General features: G+C 44.5%; 1 protein-coding gene across 2 annotated transcripts; it reads right to left on the minus strand.

The window, feature by feature from the left end:
* Positions 1 to 6,484: 6,484 nt before the first annotated feature.
* LOC122924914 (gastrula zinc finger protein XlCGF17.1-like) lies at positions 6,485 to 10,825 on the minus strand. Of its 2 annotated transcripts, none has more exons than XM_044276459.1 (2): positions 10,490 to 10,825; positions 6,485 to 8,824 (listed from the first exon to the last, which is right to left on the minus strand). In XM_044276459.1, exons 1-2 carry the CDS (start codon positions 10,602 to 10,604, stop codon positions 7,821 to 7,823), a joined length of 1,119 nt encoding a protein of 372 aa, XP_044132394.1. In that variant the 5' UTR covers positions 10,605 to 10,825; the 3' UTR covers positions 6,485 to 7,820. The 2 variants fall into 2 exon arrangements, with proteins under 2 accessions (XP_044132394.1, XP_044132393.1); XM_044276458.1 differs by having other exon boundaries at positions 6,485 to 8,827.
* Positions 10,826 to 11,301: the final 476 nt, after the last annotated feature.

An 11,301-nucleotide genomic window follows, 5' to 3' on the forward strand; every position in this document is an offset into this window, starting at 1 on the left:
TTGTATTGTGTAGCAATTGTGTGAGGTTCTGTTGAGATACCGCAGCTATACAGAGAGACACACGCATTGGAACAACTAATTGCAACTGGTGTGATATACCAGTTGCCCCCCCAAAAAACTGATTAAGGGGTTCTATATATCTGCTTCAACAAATACTGCTCTTCTATAGGGACTTTGTCACAGGGTCATTTTGAAAATGACAGACAGAGAAAGAGGCAGGCCATTCCGCAGGGGTGGTAGGGGTCGGGCAGGTGTCCCAGGCCGGAGCCTAAGTGGAAAGTTGGAGAAGCTGCATGCGATTACGTCAATGGACGCACCAGAGTTGATTGAGTGGCTCACTCAACCTTCCGCACCCTCCTCATCCTCTGTATCTGCACCCTCCTCACTCTCTGCTGTGTGCGCCCCCAAAGACACCACCACCATAGCCCCTCCACTCGAGTCAGAGGAATTACATTCCCATCAATCCCGGATATTTCCGATGCGCAGCCATTCTTGGCATCGGATGAGGAAGAGGAGGTAGCAATGGCCACCACCCAGCGGAGGGTGGTCCCCACTGTTGCTGCCTACTCCGAGATCTCTAATGTCAGTGTTGGTTAAGGTGACGATGATGACGTGTCGATGGACATCACGTGGATGCCCACAAGAGAGAAAGAGGAGGGGAGTTCAGAAGGAGAGACAGAGCAGCAGATAGGGAGAAGGAGGAGAAGCAGGTAGAACTTACACTGCACAGGAGGCAAAAAGCAGACTGCAAATGTATCTGGAGCGAGACATCCACTATGCACGGTCACATCTTGCTCTCCTAGGACGCCGGCACATGGCTCTGCAGTGTGCGATTTTCTTAACGTGTCAGTTGCTGATAATAGTGTTGCCATCTGCAGCCTGTGCTGTCAAAGCATAAGTCGCAGTAAGCCCAACACTTAGGGCCGACCGCCTTAAGAAAGCACCTGGCCTCCCATCATTGAGCCCAGTGGGAGAACGCCGTCAGAACCCACAAAGTCACACTCCTGGTTTTCCACGTCCTGCCTCTTCTCCTTATCTTCATATTTGTCCTCCACCTTCCACTGTGCCGTCGTTGCAATATTCTGGCACAAGGCAGGCTTCCGTGGCCCAAATGTTTGAGCGTAAAAAAATGATGACGCCGGATAATCCTCTTGCCCAATGGCTGACCACTGGCTTGTCGGAACTGCTAGCCTGCCAACTACTGCCATTTAAATTGTTGGACTCGGAGGCCTTTAGAAAATGTGTGGCCATTGGCACACCGCAATGGAAGGTCCCCGGAAGGAAATATTTCTCCCAGAAGGGCATCCCTGAACTATATGGCCACATTCAGCAGAAAGTTAATATATCTCTGGCACACTGTGTCAGTGCTAACACACATCTGACCACAGACATGTGGTCTAGCAAACATGGGCAGGGAAGGTACATAGCTTTTACTGCCCACTGGGAGAACCTTCTGACAGCCGTCAAGCATGTAACCTGTGGAACCTGTGTGGATTTGGTGTTACCGCCACGGATTGCATGCAGGCCTGCCTCTTCTTCTCCTCCTCCTACTCCATCCTCCGTCTCCCCTTCGGCTGACTACTCCTTTTCCACTGCTACCGTCTCTTCTGCTGCTCCCCAGAACCTATTTGAAGTGCCAGGTGAGGCGTTGCCATGCAGTGCTGCGGCTGTTGTGCCTGGAAGCCAAGAGCCATATTGCTCCTGCACTCCTTTCAGCTCTGCGGTCACAGGCCGATCTGTGACTAACCCCGCTCAATTTGACAGTTGATAATTTGGTGTGCGACAATGGTGCCAATTTGCTGAGCGCACTGAAACAGGGCATTACGTTGTGTCATTGATCAAGCTGTCGAGGAGCAGGAGCAGGAAGATCAGGAAGTCGCAATGCTGAATGAATTCCCAGGGGGGCTACTCCATCTGAGACAATTCAGCAGGAGTCTAAAGAGGAGTCAGAGGAGGATGGTGCCTGGGGGGAGGAGGAGGAGCAAGAAGAGCAGGCTTTAAACTTTTCTGGGATCCATGGTGTTGTCTGTGAATGGGGGGAGGAGACCGAGGACGAGATTCTCCTGGGCGATGAGCAGGAGCCAGGCCTCTCTACAGCTTCCAATTTAGTGCAAGTGTTTGAAGAGGGACCCCCCCGTATAAAAAGCATAAAGAGCAAGGACCAGTACTTGGTGGCAACGTACTTAGACCCCTGGTACAAACACAAAATGGCGGACATGTTACCAGCATCACAGAGGGCTGTCCGAATGCAGAATTTCCAGGCCTTGCTGCGAGAGATGCTGCATTCTGCTGTTACGGGCGCTGGCAGAGGAATTTCTACCCACAGAGAAATAGTTGCGAGTACCAATCCTACAGCGCCTACAAGAAGAGGGCGTATAGAAGATGTGTTGGTCACTTCGGATATGAGATCATTCTTGCAGCCAACCAATCGACAGCCGCCCTCCGGATCCAGCCTCAGGGAATGCCTAGACCGACAGGTCTCCAACTACATTGGGTTAACAACCGATGTGGACACTCTAAGAAGCGAGGAACCCCTTGACTACTGGGTGTGCAGGCTTGACCTGTGGCCAGAGCTGGCACAATTTGCCACGGAACTTTTGGCTTGCCCCTCCTCGAGTGTCCTGTCCGAAAGGACGTTCAGCGTAGCAGGGGGATCTTGACTTATAAGCGCACTCGCCTAACTTACAACAGTGTGGACTACCTCACATTTCTAAAAATGAATGAGGCATGGATCTCGGAGGAATTCAACACCTGTGACAACCACGTGTAATTGAATTTCCTTATGACAGCCCACACATATCCGCCACCACACAGAACAAATAATGGTCCCTGTCGTAGGTAAATAGAGCGGCATTAAAGGCCTTTTCTGTCCGGTGAATGCCTAATGTTTGGGACCTCGGAGGAAGTCAACACCTGTGACGACCATGTGTTATCGAATTTTAACTATTATGTTTTTTGTTTTTTTTTAAGAGGGGATATTTCGTTAGCCATGTTTTTAATCCAATTTTATATTTTTTGTTCTTTTAAACATATGTATTTGACATCTATTTGTACTGGCCTGCAGTAAAATTGCTATCCAATGAGCGTCTAATATACCTCCAGCCACAACATAATTACTTGTTCTTTTCTGTCCGATGAATGCCTAATGTTTGGGGCCTGTACTACACTGGCCTGCAGTAAAATTGCTATCCAATGACCGTCTAATATACCTCCAGCCACATAATTACTTGTTCTTTTCTGTCCGGTGAATGCCTAATGTTTGGGGCCTGTACTACACTGGCCTGCAGTAAAATTGATATTGAATGGCCGTCTAATATACCTCCAGCCACATAATCACTTGATCATTTATGTATGGTGAATGCATAATTTTTGGGGCCTGTAATCTAACTAGCCAACAATAAATTTGTTATACGGTGACCCCCTATTGTACCTCCATCCACATTATCAATTTTCTATTTTTTGTACGGCGAAAGAATAATTTTTGGGGCCTGTAGTCCACTGGCCTGCAGTAAAATTGATATCCAAAGACCGTCTAATAAACCTCCAGCCACATAATTACTTGTTCTTTTCTGTCCGGTGAATGCCTAATGTTTGGACCTGTACTCCAGTGGCCTACATTAAACTTTTTATCCATTGACCAAATAATGTACCTCGAGCCACATAATCACAATTTCTTTTATGTCAGGTGAATGACTAATTTTTAAGAACCGTACTCCCGTGGCCTAAAATAAACATTTTCTAGGCTCCAGCAGGGCACATTTCTGAGAATTTCCCTTTTAAATGCATAAAAATGGCCCCTGATTAAAATACATATTTTTGGCAGAGAATTTTTTCCATTGATCCCCCTTAGGTATGTCACTGTCCATGTTGTGGGAGGATTTGTGCACTTCTTATAAGTATTTGGTGGCTGCAAATATGACCTGAAGGTTTTTCAAGTTCGGCTGCCATTAAACTGAATGGGGTCCGCCGCGAACTTGCGGTTCGCGAACATTTGATCGCGTTCGCACATCGTCCCGGCCGATGTCCGTCCATCACTATACTCCAGTGATGTGTAGACATGTGGACGCAGCGACCATTCTGTCCCCCTTAGCCGTGCAGTGTATGTATGAGAGAGGTGTTTCATACACAACCCCAGGGGAGAAGCAGGAGGTAAACTTTCTTGCAATCAAGAAGCACAGTGGCTGGGCCAATTAATGGAGAAGGCACCATCATAAATTGCCTTCAGGCAGAGGGACTGAGACCCAACCCAGTATTCAGCCTGGACATCAGTGAGTAACCCCAAGAATGCACCGTATTATTGACTCAAACCACCACACCTAACCTCAGAGCAGGGAGGCGGTATACAGATAGGGAGCCTGAAAAGGCTTTGGAGAAATGTCTGTAAAAGGAGCAATGTTGTAAGAACTTGTCTCCATCATGACCTAGAGAGAATTAAATTACACTGGATCCTTATTCCTGCTCAGCTACAGGAAATGAAAATTTCAGGTAAATAAATGTTTATATTTCTACGGCTTACTTATTAATTACCTATGCAGTGTGTAGTGGCCGGGCCTGGTTACTACAGCGCTGTTCTCATACAAGTAAATTGTAGCAGCGCTGCAGTAACCAGGCCCGGCCACTACATGGTGGACAGAGCTGTGAATTAGGAGTGCCTGGTTCCAGCGCTGGAACTTCTGAAAACCGCTGATCAGCAGGAGTGCCAGACCTCTGCCCATTTGATACTAGTGACCTATCCTAAGCTCCTCAATAAGCAAATCCCAGGAAACCCCCTTCAAGAGAGAGTATTAGACTATAAATTATGAAAGAACTTATTTAAAGCCTGCTCGTACAGAATTTTTTGTGTAGGCATCATTTTATGCACATTTGTGACTTTATGTAGGTTTCTAACACTGTCAACCCTTTTCTAAAAAGTAGGTGGGGCTTAACAGAAGGGGCATGCCCTCCATCGCCCTGAGCTGGTGTAGTATTGGATTTTTTTGGGCACACGGACTTCTATAAGATATTCCACATTTCACATTAGACTGGAGTATAGAATGCCTCCAGTGCCTGGGAATTAATATCCTGTTGAGGAAGGGTTAAGGGGACATGTAACCATTGCAGCCAATCACTGGCCACAGTGGTAAAATGTCACCTGTGTGGCACGTGACTCAGGGACATACTGAGTGGGTGACATCACTACTACAGGCAGCGATTGGCTGCAATGGTCATGTGCCTCTCCCACCTTTCCCTCAAAAGGATGATGATTCTCAGAGACCTAGGACCTGCAGAGTTAGCAATGGAACCAGGATGCAGTGACAGGGACAAGGTAAATATGAACCCTACTGCGGGTCCGGACGCTCTGAAGGGGTTTATTAAAAAGTTTAAAGTTGGGAAAAACCCCTTTAAAATACAGTCTAGTGAATTGAAAATAGCATGGTTCTGCAATGACATCCTGGTTATTCCTGAGAAGATCCCGTAGCCCAAAACTAAAAGTGCAATTGCTGAAATTCTTGGGTCTAGAGAGGACATTCTTGGAACCACAGAAAGAAACAACAAAAAATTTTTCATAAATGAAACACTTTATTGTTAAACATTCATGGAGGACACTTCACTCCTATTGGCCACTATATCAAAGATCCAAGCTGCAAGATCTGGTCTGGTTTAAACAAAACTGCCAAATTTCCTGCCCTACTGTTTCTGGAACGTCTATAGAAGTGAATGGAAGTTATGGGCTATACAAATTTTTTTATTGAAAACTGCAGACTGCTAAAAGAAACCCGAATTCAGTGTTTAGTACACTGCAGACAGAAGATGGAAGCCGGCTCATGTATCTCCCCGATGCACTCGCTAACTAATCAGCCACTGGAGACATAGGGGAGAGAAGCACTGCCACTGCTCACCGCAGCCAGTGTGAATATAGTTGGGGACAAGCACTGCGACAGACCACAGGGACAGATATGTGTACAGCCATGCCCAGATCCAGCAGCAGCAGCCAAAACAGATTGCTGAACATGATGGAAGATTATTCAACCACTGCACCGACCAGATGCAAATCAGCAAACTGATAGACACCAACTGAACAACCAGGTTTAGGCTACTTTCACACTAGCGTTCGGGGCTCCACTTGTGAGCTCCGTTTGAAGGGGCTCACAAGCGGCCCCGAACGCATCCGTCCAGCCCTAATGCATTCTGAGTGGACGCGGATCCGCTCAGAATGCATCAGTCTGGCAGCATTCAGCCTCCGCTCCGCTCAGCAGGCGGACACTTGAACGCTGCTTGCAGCGTTCGGGTGTCCGCCTGGCCGTGCGGATCCGTCCAGACTTACAATGTAAGTCAATGGGGACGGATCTGTTTGAAGATGACACACTATGGCTCAATCTTCAAACGGATCCGTCCCCCATTGACTTTACATTGAAAGTCTGGACGGATCCGTCTGAGGCTATTTTCACACTTAGAAATATTTTAACAATATAATGCAGACGGATCCGTACTGAACGGAGCTACCGTCTGCATTATATGAGCGGATCCGTCTGAGACGGATCTGCTCTGAACGCAAGTGTGAAAGTAGCCTTAGTTGTACCCGTGCTGTGCCCTTACCTCTGGGTCAACAGAGTGGACGAGCCGCAGGTACGGGCCCGGTTTGCTATCAGTGTACTGTTTTATCCAGCCTCCAGTGTACTGTCAGAGAAAACAATTTGTGAAAATGGATCCATAAGATCTTCTATTGTGGACAGTGGCTATTTATCACCAGCCCAATGATGCCACTGCCGCTGTCTACCTGTCCATCATGTTCCCTACACTGCTACTACTACTCCTACACAGGTGCACATCTCCTGCCTTGTCTGTCAGATTCAATACCGTACTGCTGCAGCTACTACTGCCACCAACGCCACAACTGCTACCCCTACACAGGCGCAAATCTCCTGCCTTGTCTGTCAGATTTCATACCGTACTGCTACAGCTACTACCGCCACCATTGCCACTACTGCTACTCCTACACAGGCGCAAATCTGCTGCCTCCTTGTCTCTCATGTTTCATACCGTACTCCTGCTGCTGCAGCTACCACTACACCTGCTGCTATTACTACTACCCCGTACACAGCTGCAGATCTCCTACTTTGTCAGGTAAATATTGTACTGCTCCCATTACTACTACTTGTCTGTCAGGTTCAGTACAATACTGCTGCTGCTCCCCAAAAAGTGAGCATTCTTGAAATTCTTGTTCAGAACAAGTCACTGCTTCTGACACCACCCTGAGTGTAAACACTGCCAGACATCTACCCCAATAGAGATGTTTTGGATGATTTTTTTTTTATTTTAAAAAGCATAACAAAGCCAAAAGTGCAATATGTTGTTAAACAGTTTGCTTATTACCACCGGCCACCATGTTTAACCATATCTAACTATTTCACTGCCGCTTTAAGATTGCCAATGCTGCCTTGGCGTTAAAGCCCTAGAAGACTTTAGAATGTCATCCACAATTTATTAGGGCAATCTGAGCACTGTCACTTTGGTTTGAATTTATTTGTACCCAATAGTGATGAGCGGCAGGGGCAATATTCGAATTCGCGATATTTCACGAATATTTGGGCGAATATTCGCCATATATTTGAGAATTTGCAAATTCATGATCTCCAGGCATTATTTTATTGAGTGATGAAATTTTCACATAAAAATTTGCATAAACTGGTATTTTTACAAAAATTTCATATTTGTGATTATGAATATATTTTGCGATATTCTAAATATTTGCGAATTCTCGAAGTGTCGATATTTGCGATTAGAATTCGCAATTCGAATATTCGTGATCAACACTAGTACCCAAATAGAATCTGTTGATTTCAGAAATTTGCTCCTGCGTGACTTCTCTGATGTGTAACAAGATTTGATTTTTGTGTAAAACATTTCCCACATTCTGAACACAAATACGGCTTCTCTCCTGTGTGACTTCTCTCATGTCTAACAAGACCTGATATATCTGTAAAACATTTCCAACATTCTGAACATGAATATGGCTTCTCTCCTGTGTGAAATCTCTGATGTGTAACAAGTTCTGATTTCTGTGTAAAACATTTCCCACATTCTGAACACAAATATGGCTTCTCTCCTGTGTGACTTCTCTTGTGCTTAACAAGATCAGATTTTTGTGCAAAACATTTACCACATTCTGAACACAAATACGGCTTCTCTCCTGTGTGACTTCTCTCATGTCTAACAAGATCTGATTTTTGTGTAAAACATTTCCCACATTCTGAACATGAATATGGCTTCTCTCCTGTGTGATTTCTCTTATGTCTAACAAGACCTGATTGATCTTTAAAACATTTTCCACATTCTGAACATGAATATGGCTTCTCTCCTGTGTGATTTCTCTCATGTATAACTAGATTTGATTTATTTGTAAAACATTTCCCACATTCTGAACATGAATATGGTTTCTCTCCTGTGTGAATTCTCTCATGTATGACAAGATTTGATTTCATTTTAAAACCTTTCCCACATTCTGAACACTTAAACATCTCTTCTGTGTTGCTTTTTTTATGTCTAACAAGATGTGCTTTATGTGTAAAGCACTCCCCACATTCTGAACAGGAGTATGGCTTCTCCCCGATGCAAATTCTTCTATTTGTAGAAAGACTTGATCTTTTTGTGAACTCTTTACCACAGTGAAACATTTTACCCTCTTTCTGGTCAAGAGAAGGTTCCTCATGATTAGGAAGATTATATGTACTGTGAAGTCCTGGATATACATTAATATTTTCTCCTGAAGAGCGCTGCATATCTTCATCTTCTACTTTATAATTTAGTGACAACAAATTTCCTTCAGAATTTGTACTGGGATTTTCTGCTAAGATAAAAAATTAAATTTGTGGTGTTTTTAATAATCTAGAGTAGACAAATTTATAGATTTCCTATTAGGATGGAAGTGTATCCAGCAGGAACTAGAGGTATATAGTAAGTCATGTATTTTCAAGACACTTCTGGCTTTGGTTAAAAAAGCAGCACCAAAACTGAATGTGTGATTCCAGCCATTTAAAGTTTTCTATAACACAAAGTTCAGGATTCTGGTCTACATCTAATTTTATTACCCAAATCTAGCTAAAAATCGTGAAAAACCCAACAAGCCTGTCTTTTGACAACATATTTGACATTTCTATGCCAAGTGGGCATCACACTAATACAATAAGTTAACGTAACAGGATCTATCACGACATTCCTGATCACAAACTGCATTCATTATTAAATCAATCTCTTAGACCTGATGGACCTGGTGGTTTTACTAGTAAAATCTATACTATAATGCCCACCTATGGATTACCTGACAAGCTCTTTTAATGTACCTCCTCCTCTGCTGCTATCTCACACTGCAAAACCCATTTAACCAATATGACATTTTTTTTTATAATCCATACATCTTTGCAAAGCCTCAATGCACAATGACAGTACATGAAGGTCACTGGCGGCATGTAATTCCTGCACGAGGTACATACACTCACCTAAAGAATTATTAGGAACACCTGTTCTATTTCTCATTAATGCGATTATCTAGTCAACCAATCACATGGCAGTTGCTTCAATGCATGTAGGGTTGTGGTCCTGGTCAAGACAATCTCCTGAACTCAAAACTGAATGTCAGAATGGGAAAGATAGGTGATTTAAGCAATTTTGAGCAAGGCATGGTTGTTGGTGCCAGACGGGCCGGTCTAAGTATTTCACAATCTGCTCAGTTACTGGGATTTTTCACGCACAATCATTTCTAGGGTTTACAAAGAATGGTGTGAAAAGGGAAAAACATCCAGTATGCGGCAGTCCTGTGGGGGAAAATGCCTTGTTGATGCTAGAGGTCAAGGGAGAATGGGCCGACTGATTCAAGCTAATAGTAGAGGTAAGTTGACTGAAATAACCACTCGTTACAACCGAGGTATGCAACAAAGCATTTGTGAAGCCACAACACGCACAACCTTGAGGCGGATGGGCTACAACAGCAGAAGACCCCACCGGGTACCACTCATCTCCACTACAAATAGGAAAAAGAGGCTACAATTTGCATGAGCTCACCAAAATTGGACTGTTGAAGACTGGAAAAATGTTGCCTGGTCTGATGAGTCTCGATTTCTGTTGAGACATTCAAATGGTAGAGTCCGAATTTGGCGTAAACAGAATGAGAACATGAATCCATCATGCCTTGTTACCACTGTGCAGGGGGGTGGTGGTGCCACGGGCTACCTGAGCAGTTCTGAAGGCAAAAGGGGGTCCAACACCGTATTAGTATGGTGTTCCTAATAATTCTTTACGTGAGTGTATAACTCATCATGATATCACAGACACAAAAGCTGTGCCAGCATAAATCCCAGTGATTACTGTTAGCTGGATAAGGGGAATACTACATGATGCAATGAGGACATCTCCAATCAAAGAGTGGCACAGCAGTCGGTGATAGATTCTCCTCCTGCCCTAAAGGCACCAAGGGCAGAATCTGAAGTCACTTTCTCCATTCATGATTCCATACCTGTGGTGACATCTCCTGGAATGTCCTCCTCACTCTTACATGGGGGATCGCCCATCATCCTCTCTTCTTCATCCTCTACTTTAATATCAGTCAGATCGTCCCCCTGATTTGTCATCTGTAACAATTCAATACAATACAGCAGACAGGTGGTAAATCTGACAGATCCACATGATAGACCCCCACAATCTATTTCCAAGGCTGCTATAGCAAGTGCTGATCTACAAGTGCATTGGAGATATTCAGAAGATACTCAGGAGGTAATCTGGAGGTGGATACAATCTAAAAAAGTAAGATTTCCCCTCTTTAAAATGGCAGACCTGGTTCTGTGCAGGAATTGTTGTGCTTTTATTTCAGGTTCCACTCTTCAGAGGTTTGGATACTGTCTGATCTGTAGACAGCTCTCCATAATGCAGCAGGAAATTACCTTTTTGAAATATAAGATTTGTAAATTAACCATTAAACAAACTCAGGCTGAGGACATTGCAATGCCACTGCCACAGAGGCCCCCTAGAAATGGAAGATGGGTTACTGTAGGTTCTGGTAGACTGAGAGTTGTGGATAGAAGACATGTCCCACAGTCTGTGGCTCTCCATAATTCATTTGCAGCACTTTCAGAGTGCAAGAGCAACATGGAGGACGGCTCAAGCACAGTGGGTGAGAAACAATCATCTCCCATGCCTAAAGTATGTAAGACTGCAGCCAAATGCAAAAAGGAGAAGGGGAGGATTGATAGTAAGCAGCTGTTGGTGGGAGATTCCATCATAAGAGGTGTGAAGTTTGAGGAGAATGGTGTTGTGAGATGTCTCCCTGGT

The sequence above is a fragment of the Bufo gargarizans genome, chromosome 1, assembly GCF_014858855.1.
Source record: "Bufo gargarizans isolate SCDJY-AF-19 chromosome 1, ASM1485885v1, whole genome shotgun sequence".
NCBI classification, from domain to species: domain Eukaryota; kingdom Metazoa; phylum Chordata; class Amphibia; order Anura; family Bufonidae; genus Bufo; species Bufo gargarizans.